Source organism: Rutidosis leptorrhynchoides, chromosome 4 (assembly GCF_046630445.1).
Source record: "Rutidosis leptorrhynchoides isolate AG116_Rl617_1_P2 chromosome 4, CSIRO_AGI_Rlap_v1, whole genome shotgun sequence".
NCBI classification, from domain to species: domain Eukaryota; kingdom Viridiplantae; phylum Streptophyta; class Magnoliopsida; order Asterales; family Asteraceae; genus Rutidosis; species Rutidosis leptorrhynchoides.
In genome coordinates, this window is record NC_092336.1 from 384,749,258 (window position 1) to 384,761,736 (window position 12,479).

At 33.2% G+C, this 12,479-nt stretch overlaps 1 protein-coding gene across 1 annotated transcript; it reads right to left on the minus strand.

The window, feature by feature from the left end:
* Positions 1 to 6,619: 6,619 nt before the first annotated feature.
* On the minus strand, positions 6,620 to 9,306 carry LOC139843992 (transcription initiation factor TFIID subunit 7). Its single transcript, XM_071834189.1, has 6 exons — positions 9,197 to 9,306; positions 8,112 to 8,242; positions 7,864 to 7,997; positions 7,652 to 7,771; positions 7,280 to 7,352; positions 6,620 to 7,022 (listed from the first exon to the last, which is right to left on the minus strand). The coding sequence occupies exons 2-6, from the start codon at positions 8,218 to 8,220 to the stop codon at positions 6,862 to 6,864; spliced, it is 597 nt and encodes a 198-aa protein (XP_071690290.1). The 5' UTR covers positions 8,221 to 8,242; positions 9,197 to 9,306; the 3' UTR covers positions 6,620 to 6,861.
* Between the last annotated feature and the right edge of the window lie 3,173 nt (positions 9,307 to 12,479).

Consider the following 12,479-nt stretch of genomic DNA (forward strand, 5'->3'; position numbering starts at 1 on the left):
CCTGTCAGAAGAGCCTGTGGTCATTTCAGCTGTAATAGCAAACAGAAACATCACTCGCATTTATACTGACACAGGTAGTGAAGCAGATATTTTGTATTTGCATTGTTTTAAGGAATATCCGTTCAGCGTGAAGGATCATCTACGCTACACGAACTTAAAGATTGCTGGTATCACGGGTGAATCAATAAGAGCAGTTGGTAAAGTGAAACTGGATGTCGCACTGGGAACACACCCTTTAGTCCGCACAGAAATTGTAGACTTTACAGTTCTTGATGGCAGATCACGGTTCAGTGCGTTGTTCGATAGACGGACCCTTCGCAAATTCGGGGCAATTACTTCTACACTGCATGCAGAATTGCGTTTCCCAACACCAAACGGTGTAACAGTGATACACTCTGAATATGTTGGACCACCAAGAAAGAGATCAGTTGTTCATGAAGCTCCAGGGAATTTTGTCAGGGGGGAATCATCAAGGCAGTTGTTCAGTAGAAATGATGTGAACGGGTACTTCAAACCACCTAAAATGTGGCAACATTGAAAGCAGGACGCAGCACGGTACACGAAAAACAGTATAACAGCATGAATCTCGCAGAACAGTTTTTATCACATTTTTAATTTTCATCAGTTCAGGCAACAACACAATACACTTTTTGTAATTTTCTAATTGGGACTTGATCACCCCATGCGAAGATATTACACAAAAATGTTGTATGTGTGACAATATTATCAATAAAATTTTAAATTTTTCTTACCCACAGCATTACGCGTTCGAATGTAAAGCATGGCATTCATTCCTACCCACATAAGGCAAGGCATTTTTATGCCCTCGATGGTAGAAGCTCTTGTGTCAACATTATAGACACAAGGGATCGGCTAACGTAAAGTATTTACTTCACTAGAGGGCACCGAGGCAAAACTAAAGATCTCATAATGTCATGACATACAGAATGGTTTATCACAACGACATAAATCCATTTATAACTTGTAAACAGAAAACATTAAATACAAGTGTATTTTGTAAGCCGCACAAAACCTAAGCGCAACACGCTAGACGGAACATCGCTAGTTCCATAAACAGAATTTTCTCTAATACATTTATTAATTTTTATAACATATAGACAGAATACCATCATTATGATTCATTCACATCCTATTTCAGAAGTTATCAAAAGACTTCTCTATATTTATTCATAACATAAATTCAGCTAATGCAGAACGGAGAATGGATAAGTTGTTTACGCAGTAATCATAGAAATTATACATGTTTCGATCAGCTACAAACCAGATATACAATTTTTAAATTGAATAACACAATGACATTTATGTAGCAGTATACTTTAGATTCATAAAGGAGAATGCTGTGATGAGGTATTACGAATAACGAATGACGGATTACAGTTCAATGCATAATCAAAAATCAGTTTAAAGACAAAAATCATTTCATATGATATATGCAAAGTTAAGCTTTTTAACAAGCTTTTAATGGTTAAACCATATAGAAGTGATGCGTCAATCATGGAAAGCAGCAAAAATACCTACATTAACCAAAAAAGCTGGATATATACATAATATCAATGTAAAGATGATGCACATTATTATTACAGATTAGTTATCTTTTCAAATAGGCACATTCAAGATGTCCTTAACGGACGCATCTTCCCTAGCACATACTAATTCTAAAGAGTTAATCTTCAGAGAGGTAACTTCGTCCATGGCCACTTTCAGTCTGGCATTAGCACCTGGTTTGATAAACTTTGCAATAGCAGCTGGTAGGGGGTCCGGCTTCGCAGGAAGGGCATCCAAAATTTCCAAAGTGGCATCTAAAAGATCACTTTCTGTGGATGCCTCCAGATATTTATGAAAAGTTTGGCCAACAAGTGGAGAACTCAATACCCTCTGCACTAGCGCAGGAATCCCATTCTTCGAATCCACAAATTTTTTCTCTGAAACAGCAGCAGTAGTGGTTTTTTCATCAGAATGATATTTTTATCATTCAACCATTCTTTTCAATTCTTCTACTTCTTTCAACAGTTTTTCTTTCTCTTCTATAACCTTCTCTTTCTCAGTCCTCTCTGCAACACTGGCACAAATCCATCACGCCAATTATCACTCATTCCACACCGTGCTAAGATGGCTTCATTATCAGCATATGAACGCTGTGGTAGTTCCAGTGATTTCCATTTTTCAACAGTAATTCTTTCATCATCAGACAAAACAATTGACTTACTTACCCCTATTTTGGTTTTCCTCCATTTTCGAATGTTTGTCCAATTATCCTGAATAACTCTTTCATTAACAAAAAAAAGGGTTCTTTCCATCCTTTCAGAGAAGTTTCTTTTGTTCCAGTAAAGGCTTTATTAGCTTTACAATCAAAAGTATACCAGCATTTACCAACCAATCGAGTCCTAAACAACTCGTGAAAAATATTTATACTTGGAGTCTTGCTAACAGCATTGCAGTATAGTTCAAAAAGCACAATTTTTTGTAAACCTAGTGGGTGAATCTGACTAAGGCCAATCCCATAGTGAGATAACAGTGTCTGCAGGAAAATTGTGGGAGGAATACGAAGATTTCCAATTGTAAGCTGAAGCTTATACAGTGTAATCATCTTTTTAGGGGGATTATTTGCCCTCGCATCAGGAGAGGGAACCATGGGGTTCAATAATCTAAGGTTTCTATGATCTATACATAGCTTGTCGATTTCAGCTTCAATGATACTGGACGGAATAGTGCTCGCATCTCGATTATCTCTTTGAGATGAAGTGCTGCAGGATTCTGCCATGGTAGTATGAAAAGTAAAACAGGGAAAAGAGGTAGACAAGTGACGAATAATTACACTAACCTTGAAATTCACAACTTTGCTAAAACAAATATTTGCAGTTGTCTTCAGCACAGATGATCGGTTTTCGAAAGAGCAAAAAGAAAAAAGGGAACGGTTTATGTATAAGTAGATTAATGAATGGAAGAGGGGACGAGATTACGACGCGTGTATGGATCAGATTAATCGAACAGAACAATTTGAATTTTGAAAATATATCAAAAAGATTTTAGGGGCAAATTCATAATTAGATATGTGACGTCAGAGCAGAAAATCAGACGGCTACAGCAGTTTTGTGTCTTCAAGGAAAAAGGCATTTCTTATTTTTTAGTTTAATGACTTTATTTTTTACAAAAATAAAGACATTAAACTGAGGGACTTAATGGTGTATCCTAGGGGATACACGCATAAAAACATTATTTTATACAGAAAAATCGAACAAAGAGCACAGAAAAAAACAAAATTTGGCAGTTTTCAGAGTTTACCGACCAGCGTCCATCAGGCCGCCCAGCGTCAGCGTAAGCCCTGCAGGCAGCTTCTATGCTTAAGCCCTTTAATTCAGCGCGTGAACGGCACGCAGCCACGTCAGCACACGCCACCGACATTCCGGATACTTCACGTAACAGAACCATTCAGTGGTTGACACGTGTATCCCGTGAATTTCGGACATTCTACGCCCATAAATAGACCCCCTTGGGTCACCACATTGGACAGCATTCTGATCTGAACTTCAGTCAGAGAGAAGTACACTTTCTCTCTCACACAGTTCTTTCTCACTCTAAAACAACATTAGCCGCTTAGCAGCAGTGCGCTAGACGGATCATTACAGATTGATCCACAGATTGATTGAGGCCACCCCACAGATCTTACATCTGTGTTCCGGGTCTGCAGAGATTATTTCTCGAGGGCAAACAACAATCAACAGTATACGCCACACGCTGAGCAGCTAGTTTTCTGTACTAGTACCTTACAGCCGCTATACGGAAAATCGTACTAACAAAACGCAATAAATTTTATTCGAAACGAAGCTTCGATGCACTACCAATGGTTTTATTTTTAACAATAAATATGGAAGTGATTTAAATTTACAGTTTGAGTCCTTAAAATATTTATGAACACGCAAATATAACTATTAAAATATTAATTATACATGACGACTCCCCTGAGTACCATTATTTTGCAAAAATTACTAACAATTTTTTTAAAATTAAACTCGTGGGTTACACTTTTATTCAAAAAATAATTGTATATAATAATCCTAAAATTTTTTGAAAGGATAATAATAATAATCCTAAAATAATATAACTTATACGTTAATAATGTTACGTTTCATGACAAATTTTCAATATACTCTAATTATTACGTAGTATATAATTTATATATTAAAAATATATTAATGATGAGAAAAACAATTGTAGACATTAAGTTATTAACACTACCCAAAACAACTTTCAAAATTTGTCAACATCACGGGCTCTCAAAAGAACTTTTAAAATTCGTCAACACGATGGGCACTTAAACTTAAGGAGTTTTTAATATTTGTCAACACCGCGAGCTCTTAAACTCAAAAGAATTTTAAAATTTGTCAACACCGAGGGCTCTTAAATAATTCTTATACTTTTCCTATATTTTTAGTATCGCTATCTACATACTAATATGAACTGCAAATTACATTTTTTGCACGGTTTTTTACACACCCGTGCAACGTACGGGCTCAAAAACCTAGTATATATATATATATAAAAGTATATATGTACTCAGTATATTATCATATATGTATACACTGTTGTAAAAAATAAAAAATTCTGACTACTCCCGAGTAATCCCCGAAAATTCAGTTTCGTTTTCTTAAAATTCGTTTAGTTAATCGATCAATGCTGATTAATGGGTCAAATAGGATTTGTTGAATTACGAATCTATGAAAATAAATTATAGAAAATAAATTGCGTTACTAGTCACTGCGGTAGTCGAACGTAATCTATATATACAATGGTGGGGCCAAATTAACCCGTTGACTTTATCTTATCCGCGTTTAAGATCTTGTAGAGCAAGCTATTGGGTTACCAACATAGGAACTTGTCAAACAATCTGTGTTGTTGCGTTCATTGACTTCAAACATATTCCAATAAATACTACAGTAATTGTTTTTAGAAAATTCTAGTGTTATTTTGTTGGAATAAGATTTTTTTTTTTTGAAAAGCAAAAAAGATTTATTTTATTATTTAAAATATAACAATACAAGTCCCTATATGCTACTATACAATGCTATAAACAAACGGAACCGACAGGAAAGATATAAGGAATTAATTAAACTATAAAATCGGAAGAGACGTATACTAGATAACACTGTGAGGGACGAACTTGAGTAAGAAAACACAAGCAGGGAAGGAGGGGGCAACAGTACCGATCAAGCGGCGACAAAGTTGACACACAACCAACCCATTTAATCTAACCCACATAGGCTAAATAGCATAACGAACAATGTCCGATTTAAATAAGCCTTATTAGCCGATTCCCATGCGGTTTGGAGACGCGTAGAATGACGGATTGAGAAGCCATTGGTGCCACTCGATAGGTGTTTTCTTTTGTGATCGGTTTGAGATCCAGCTAAAGCTTTGAGATTGAATCTCGGAGATTATCGCTGCGGGGTTCCATATTTTTCCGGAAAAAATCTTTAAGTTTCTATGCTTCCAAATAATGTAACACGCAATCCATTTAGTGGCTTGCCATATGGAAGATCCGATGGGGTTATGTGTGAAACCTTGATTGGAGATGATGGCTTCATTGATGTTAGAGATTCTTATGTTGTTTTGATTCCACCAATCAAGTAATTGTGTCCAAATTGAAGTTATTTTTTGACAATTTACCAACGCATGTTGGAATAAGATTAAAAGAATAAAATAAAATAAAAACTGAAGATTGAAGATGGTAGTTGGAGCTGGTTGCTATAAATCATGTTTTGTAAATCATATCATAGCTTCTTTAAAAAAGAGATTTTAAAGGTAATATATAGTTACCGGAAAATTTACATACCAATGACGCGAATTTGCTTTTGCTATGAAATGTGACGTTGTATAATGAAATGGGCTAAAGTTATAAATACCTTATATACTTTTACTTTTATTTTAATATATGTTATATTCCCAATAAATTAACAATGTATGTCACATACTTTCAAAAAGTATTCTAATGTAAACTATTTCGATCGGTTACCTGCTGAACCGATAATATCAATTTTTTAATATATATATTTTTTTTTTTTATATGAATACAAATAAGTTATATATTTTTATTAATGTTCAAATGCAGGCTATATACAAAATGATTTGTTTCAATGTATCACTAACTACATTAACTACAAAGATGTCACGTCAGCTCATTTTTATTTTATCTAGTTAACAAGTTTGGTGCGTTCATATTATCACACTTTATGAAAATACATAGTCTACAATGGTATTTTATTGGGTACATGGCCTACATTGGAACAAAAGTGAAAGTATATGACCTATTTATATATTTAACCCTAATAAAATCAACTTTTTCTAAATTCCAGTAACATAATCACAGTAACTGCTAATAGCATAAACCTAGAGTCACCAAACAATAGTCCATGTAAACCATATTTTTTGTGCCAATATTAGTCCATACAGCAATGTCTCAGTACTCCATTTTCAAGTAAATTTAATGCATAGATGCATGCATATCATGTCCAAATTATGGGCAAATTAAACTACTCATGAACATGGTGAAACAATTCTAAATTTATACTTACTAGGTTAAAAAGCCAATGATTTACAACACATAATCAATTATATAACAAGATATACGATAGCATACGATAAAGAACTCCACAAGATTAGACCATATATAATCACATCGATACCTAAACTTTAAGCTGTGATACTCGCAAACTGGAAACGAGATCCAGCAGCCCAACACATCATCATGAAACAAAATATTAGTGATTGTTATCCAACTAACAGGCTAGCGCATTTAGGTAGATTTATATACATATACACATACATTGTTCCTACTGCGAAACATTAGTTTGAATCATCGGACTCATCGGTATCGCTTCGGTCGGGCTCTCCAGCATTTGTTACCACTTCTGAGACACCGGGCTTTGTAGCGGGTGCTGGTGCCACTTTCTTTGCAGCATTGCGACCACTCGCATCTCCAATTTCTTCTCGCTCAGCCATTTCAGTATGTAATATTATGTCAAGGAATACTTGGAGATACAACAGACCAAGATTTGTAATTTGGAAGTGATTATTTGATTGATATTAGATAATCAAATCAAAATTATATAAAGAATGGATTCACAAGATTTGTGTTTTGATGTGTATTTGTCGTTTTTTGTTGTGGAATCGAGTTCCAAAAAGGGAATCTAAACATCTAAAACTAACATTTTATTAATACGAACTATACAAAAAGCTAACTAAATCTACCATCACAAAAGGATATCAACAAATTCAGCCGTTCCTCCATTCATAATGTTCAGCAGATCTCTCTCAACACGTCGGACAAGTTCAGGCTGCAATAAATTTCAACATCACCATCAAATCACAATCACCTCACACAGTGGCGGAAACAGCATATGGCAGGGAGGGCAGATGCCCCCAGTCAATTTTAAATTTCTAGGCTTTTTCATGATTAAAATTTCGAATTTTTTAATTTTGCCCCAGGGGATTTGAAATATTCAGACTTAAAATATGATTTTGCCCCCAAAAGCCCATGACCCAAAAAATTTTTTGCCCCCGGTGAAAATTATTTCTGTTTATGCCACTGACCTCAGATAATCTAAAAAAAATAAAAAGTTTAAAGAAAACCTACATTTAAATCAGGCTCCCTGCGAAATCGTCTTCTTCGTGCATCTCTCATAGGAGGGGTAAGACCATGGCGGTATTCGATAACTTCTGGAGCAGGATCACCTTCATCTCTAACCATAATCATCTGTCACAATATACTCATGAAGTCACTGGACTGTAAATAAAAGCCAACAGTTTCGTTGTGAACAAAAACGAGCATAAGAAACAGTTTCCTACTTGGCCAACATCGGCTGTTTTGATTAGAACACTGTCATCGTAAGTCTTATAAGACTCCACTATGCAAGGAAGATCCAAGAGAGATGCAGGGAAATGATCATCGCCTATAGAAAATGTGCCACGTCGACCATCATCTGCATCAGTGAACAGACAAATAAAATCTAACAAACAAAAAGAAGGTAAAAAAATAATAGTAATAATAATGTTCATGATATATTAACGTTAAATATGACAGTGTCATAACTTACCAGAGAAAGATAAGTCCAGTGACTTGTCATCTGATGGGATTTCGTCTAAAAGACGATCTATACGCTCGGCAACAGACGGTGGAACCCTCAGTATAAATTGCTCATCCATTGTTATCTCAAGTCGATAACACCTGTATAAGATGTCATCCATAATACGTGTTTTGGCTTCTTTAATTTAACAGAGTAATCAACCCAAAGAACAAGCATCGGCTAATTTATACCAAAAAATACTAGAATAATCAATCTTTCAATTATTTTCAGTTGAAGTGTTTACAAGTAACATGATATGGTTATAAGGTTGCAAAATTCGCTATTCGGTGATTAATCGGTCGGGACTTAAGAAGGATTAATCGGTAATTCGGAGATTAATCGGGGATTAATCGGATTGTACTTTATACATTTAAATATTAAATTTCAAAAATTATATGTGTAAATATAGAAAAAAACCATAAATATAAACATAAACATAAACATAAACATAATTGTCTAAAATTGTTCATTTTGTTCAATAATTACAAAGTTCTAGTTTAAAATCATGTTTAAATGTCAATCAATTTTTACTTTGACCGACTTTGATTACCAAATTCGATTTTGACCGCTCAATTAACGTTGACCGATTAATTAAACGGATTTTGAAAAATCGGAACGGATTTCTCTTATAAATGATTAATCAAGGATTAATCGGCGAGTAATCGGGTTTTTTACAACATTGGTTATACTTACATCCATATCATACTCTTAATGTCCATACAGCAACAAAATACATACAGTACTACTGTATTAATGACTAAATAAACATAAATTAAGTAGAGTGGCTCATGTATGTTGTTAATTTATGCAATTTGCCTAATTATGTAATAAAGAATTATAACAAACTCAAAAAACTAATTAAATTCGGCAATTAGCATCAGTCGAATTGAAAGACTAAAAGGATTGCTTCAATTAAATTACAATTATATGTAACAGTGCTCGAAATTAACAAGGAATGGTAATATTAGACGAGAATAGAAAGTAATAACGAAATACAGTACAATATAATTACAAATTAGGGTAATTTAAGAAGGTGAGGAAGAAGAAAAGGTTACCCTAGCTTTCTTTAATCGATGAGAATTTGGGGCGTGATCGTCGTGTTCGTACAGGATTTTTGGGGTTATTGAAAGAGGAATTGGGTCGGGTACTACGGTTTCATATTTTGTATTTAGGATTTTTTTTTTTTCTGAATAGTATTTATTATATTATTATATTATATTATTATATTATATTATATTATATTATATTATATTATATTATATTATATTATATACTAAAATTCATGACAAACTTCGTCGTTATATACTAAAATTCATGACAAACTTCGTCGTTTCAGTTTTACTGGATTGTCGTTTTGAGTTTGTGTTCACACTACAAACGGTCCCTCAACTTCGACTCAATTTATCCAACGGCTCCTCAAGTTTACACTTTTTCACGGGTAGAAACCGTAAATATATAATTTTATTAAAATAAAAGAAACTAATTTCACCCGATTTTTTAACGGGCTCTATCTTCTCGCTCGGTGCGAATTAAATTTTTCCGAGCCCACCGTTCAACTCGAAAAAATCAGAGGAACCCAACGGGACTAACTATACGCGAAACAGACATCGTTAAGAAAACACTAGATAACGGGCCCTATATTCTCGCTCGGTGCGAGTTAAATTTTTCCGAGACCACCCTTTAACTCGAAATAATTTTACGAACACAACGTGACTAACTATACACGAAACGAACATCGTTAAAAACATTAAATATTTCGGGCTATATTACATACATATACATACACGTCCAACAAACAACCCAACCTACTAGATATATTAGGTACCAAACAACGTATATCCAAATTCGACCGCGCATCGAATACAACCGCATCAACGCGCGGTCGAATTTTTTTCTAGTTTGTAAAGATTTACATATTTGCATGGATGGTTTAAAAAACAGTATAAACGTGTTTTCCAAAGTCGGTTTATCACTTTAATACCACATCAAGTAAAACCGTTGTAAAAATATATAAATGTATGGACCACAAGATTTTCAAGTATAACAATTTTAATAATATTTGATATAAACATGAGCTCCCAATATCGAACTTAACCAATCAAGAATACCAAATCATGTAGTCTCACTTAGCTAGAGCTACAAAGTCGAAGAGTATGCATCCGCTAGCCTGAAGACTATGCTAATGTGAGGAGTCACCAACAAATAGATCTATACATAGTATTCGCGTTTACCGTAACAAGTAATTAACGATATTAGAATCGGGATTTAAGCTAAGTAACTAACTCAGCACAATAGAATATAGTTTTAAGCACTTGCAACAAGATACGCATGACCACTTGTTCTTTGAGTGCCCGTACTCGAGAAAGGTTTGGAAGGAAGCGTGTGATAACTGCATCTTCCTATCGAATGTTATCAAATGGATGTACATCATTAATCTTTTGTGCCGGATTGCTCATAGACGGACTGCTCGTGTGATAACTGCATTTTTATGTTTTTTTGTTTTTTTTTTATTTATAAAATAACAGATAGATATTTTTTTTATAAAATAAAAATAAACTTATATTTTAAAAATCTAAATAAAAATACTTATTAATTTTACAAAATCTTAAAAATATGTATTATTTATATATATATATATATATATATATATATATATATATATATATATATATATATATATATATATATATATATATATATATATATAATACTTATTATAAATACAAAATATTTTTACGAAATAAGAAATAATATATTTTTACAAATATATAGTTTTAACAAAATATAGCGTTTTTCACCGAGTTCCCCGGCAGCGGCGCCAAAAACTTGATGTGTGCGAGGTGTAGTACGAATTACTATTATTGTTTACTACGAAATACAACGAAATATTACACAAGTTCTATATATTTATTTACGGATGGAATATACCTAAAACTTGCTACAACATTTATAAGCAGTGTACCTAATCGTAGAGTAGTGTAGTTTTTAGTAAATTCGGTTCGTTCCACAGGGAGCTAGTGATACGTACTATATTTTTATAAACTATATTTGTATAAAATATATATAATTATATAAGTAGCAATATTATAAAAGGGGAGTTTTACCGTTTAATGACCGGTTTGTCAATTTTAAATAAAGCGTAAAAATAAATGACGATAATTAAAATGCGTAAAATAAATAACAATATTAAAATGACAATAAATAAATGACAGTAAATAAAAGTACGATGAGATATTAAATAGAACAATTATGCTTATTTAAACTTCCGTAACCATGATGTTTGACGTTTTGATTTTAATTTATTACTCAGGGTTAATTGTCATTTGTCCTGGTTTATTTGATACCTATATGGGTTTTAACCATAATAGTCAATCAGTCATAATTATAAAATGCTCGTCAAATTAACCTTACTCCCGAAGTCAAATATTTCAACTAATTAGGGATTCGAACTGTAATAAGGTTTTAATACATTGTTAATGATTACACCAGGTTATCGACTGCGTGTAATCCAAGATTTTAATACTTTATTAACAATTACACCAATTACCCTTGAATGTAATCCACCCCTGTTTTAATGAGATATGAATATTAATTTACCCACTTGATCAGTTTGAATAATCAATTACCCAACCTGAATAATTAATTAAATGATCGTAACAGATGTCGTATAAACGTCACTAAATAGAACATTCATAATCATTTAATAATTATTAGATTAACTAATTTGAAGATAGGTTCGACAGATTCCAACGAGTTGTTATTCGTTATTATACAATACCCCTCATCTATTAATAGTCCATAGTCCAATGTCCACAAGTGTCGGTCTTTTGTCCAAACCCAAATTATGGTACAAAATCCAATAACCCCGTCTTAATATTTAGTCTAACATCACGATTATTTCGGATTAAATAAGCATAATAATAACTTAGTTACGAGACATTAATTTAAAAAGGAAGAACATAGCTTACAGTGATTATTTATCGCGTAACGTTACCCGGACAGAGTTTCGACTAAAAACCCGTAAAACATTTCTTACAATAACTCAAATAAACCATAACTTTATTATTAAAATTAACTTAAATTAAAATTATAATATATATATATATATATATATATATATATATATATATTAAGTTTACAGAGGAAGAAAGAAAAAATGGTGTCTATCATTCGCAGAAAACGTTGCAATTTATAGGACCTGGCCAGGAAATTGAAGACATACGATCGCATGATATATGGGCATCCTGGCCATGCGATTGCATGGCCAGCTGGATCAGCTCACATGTTTTTGTTTTCTAGTTTGCCGACGTTTTAATTAAATATATATAATTTATATTA

Coding starts and splice junctions, on each gene's coding strand:
- LOC139843992 (XM_071834189.1), bottom strand. CDS start 8,220: ATGGATGAGCAATTTATACTGAGGGTTCCACCGTCTGTTGCCGAGCGT. Junction 7,772..7,863: donor AAACAGCCGATGTTGGCCAA/GTAGGAAACTGT, acceptor ATATTGTGACAG/ATGATTATGGTTAGAGATGA. Junction 7,353..7,651: donor GCAGGGAGCCTGATTTAAAT/GTAGGTTTTCTT, acceptor AATTTATTGCAG/CCTGAACTTGTCCGACGTGT.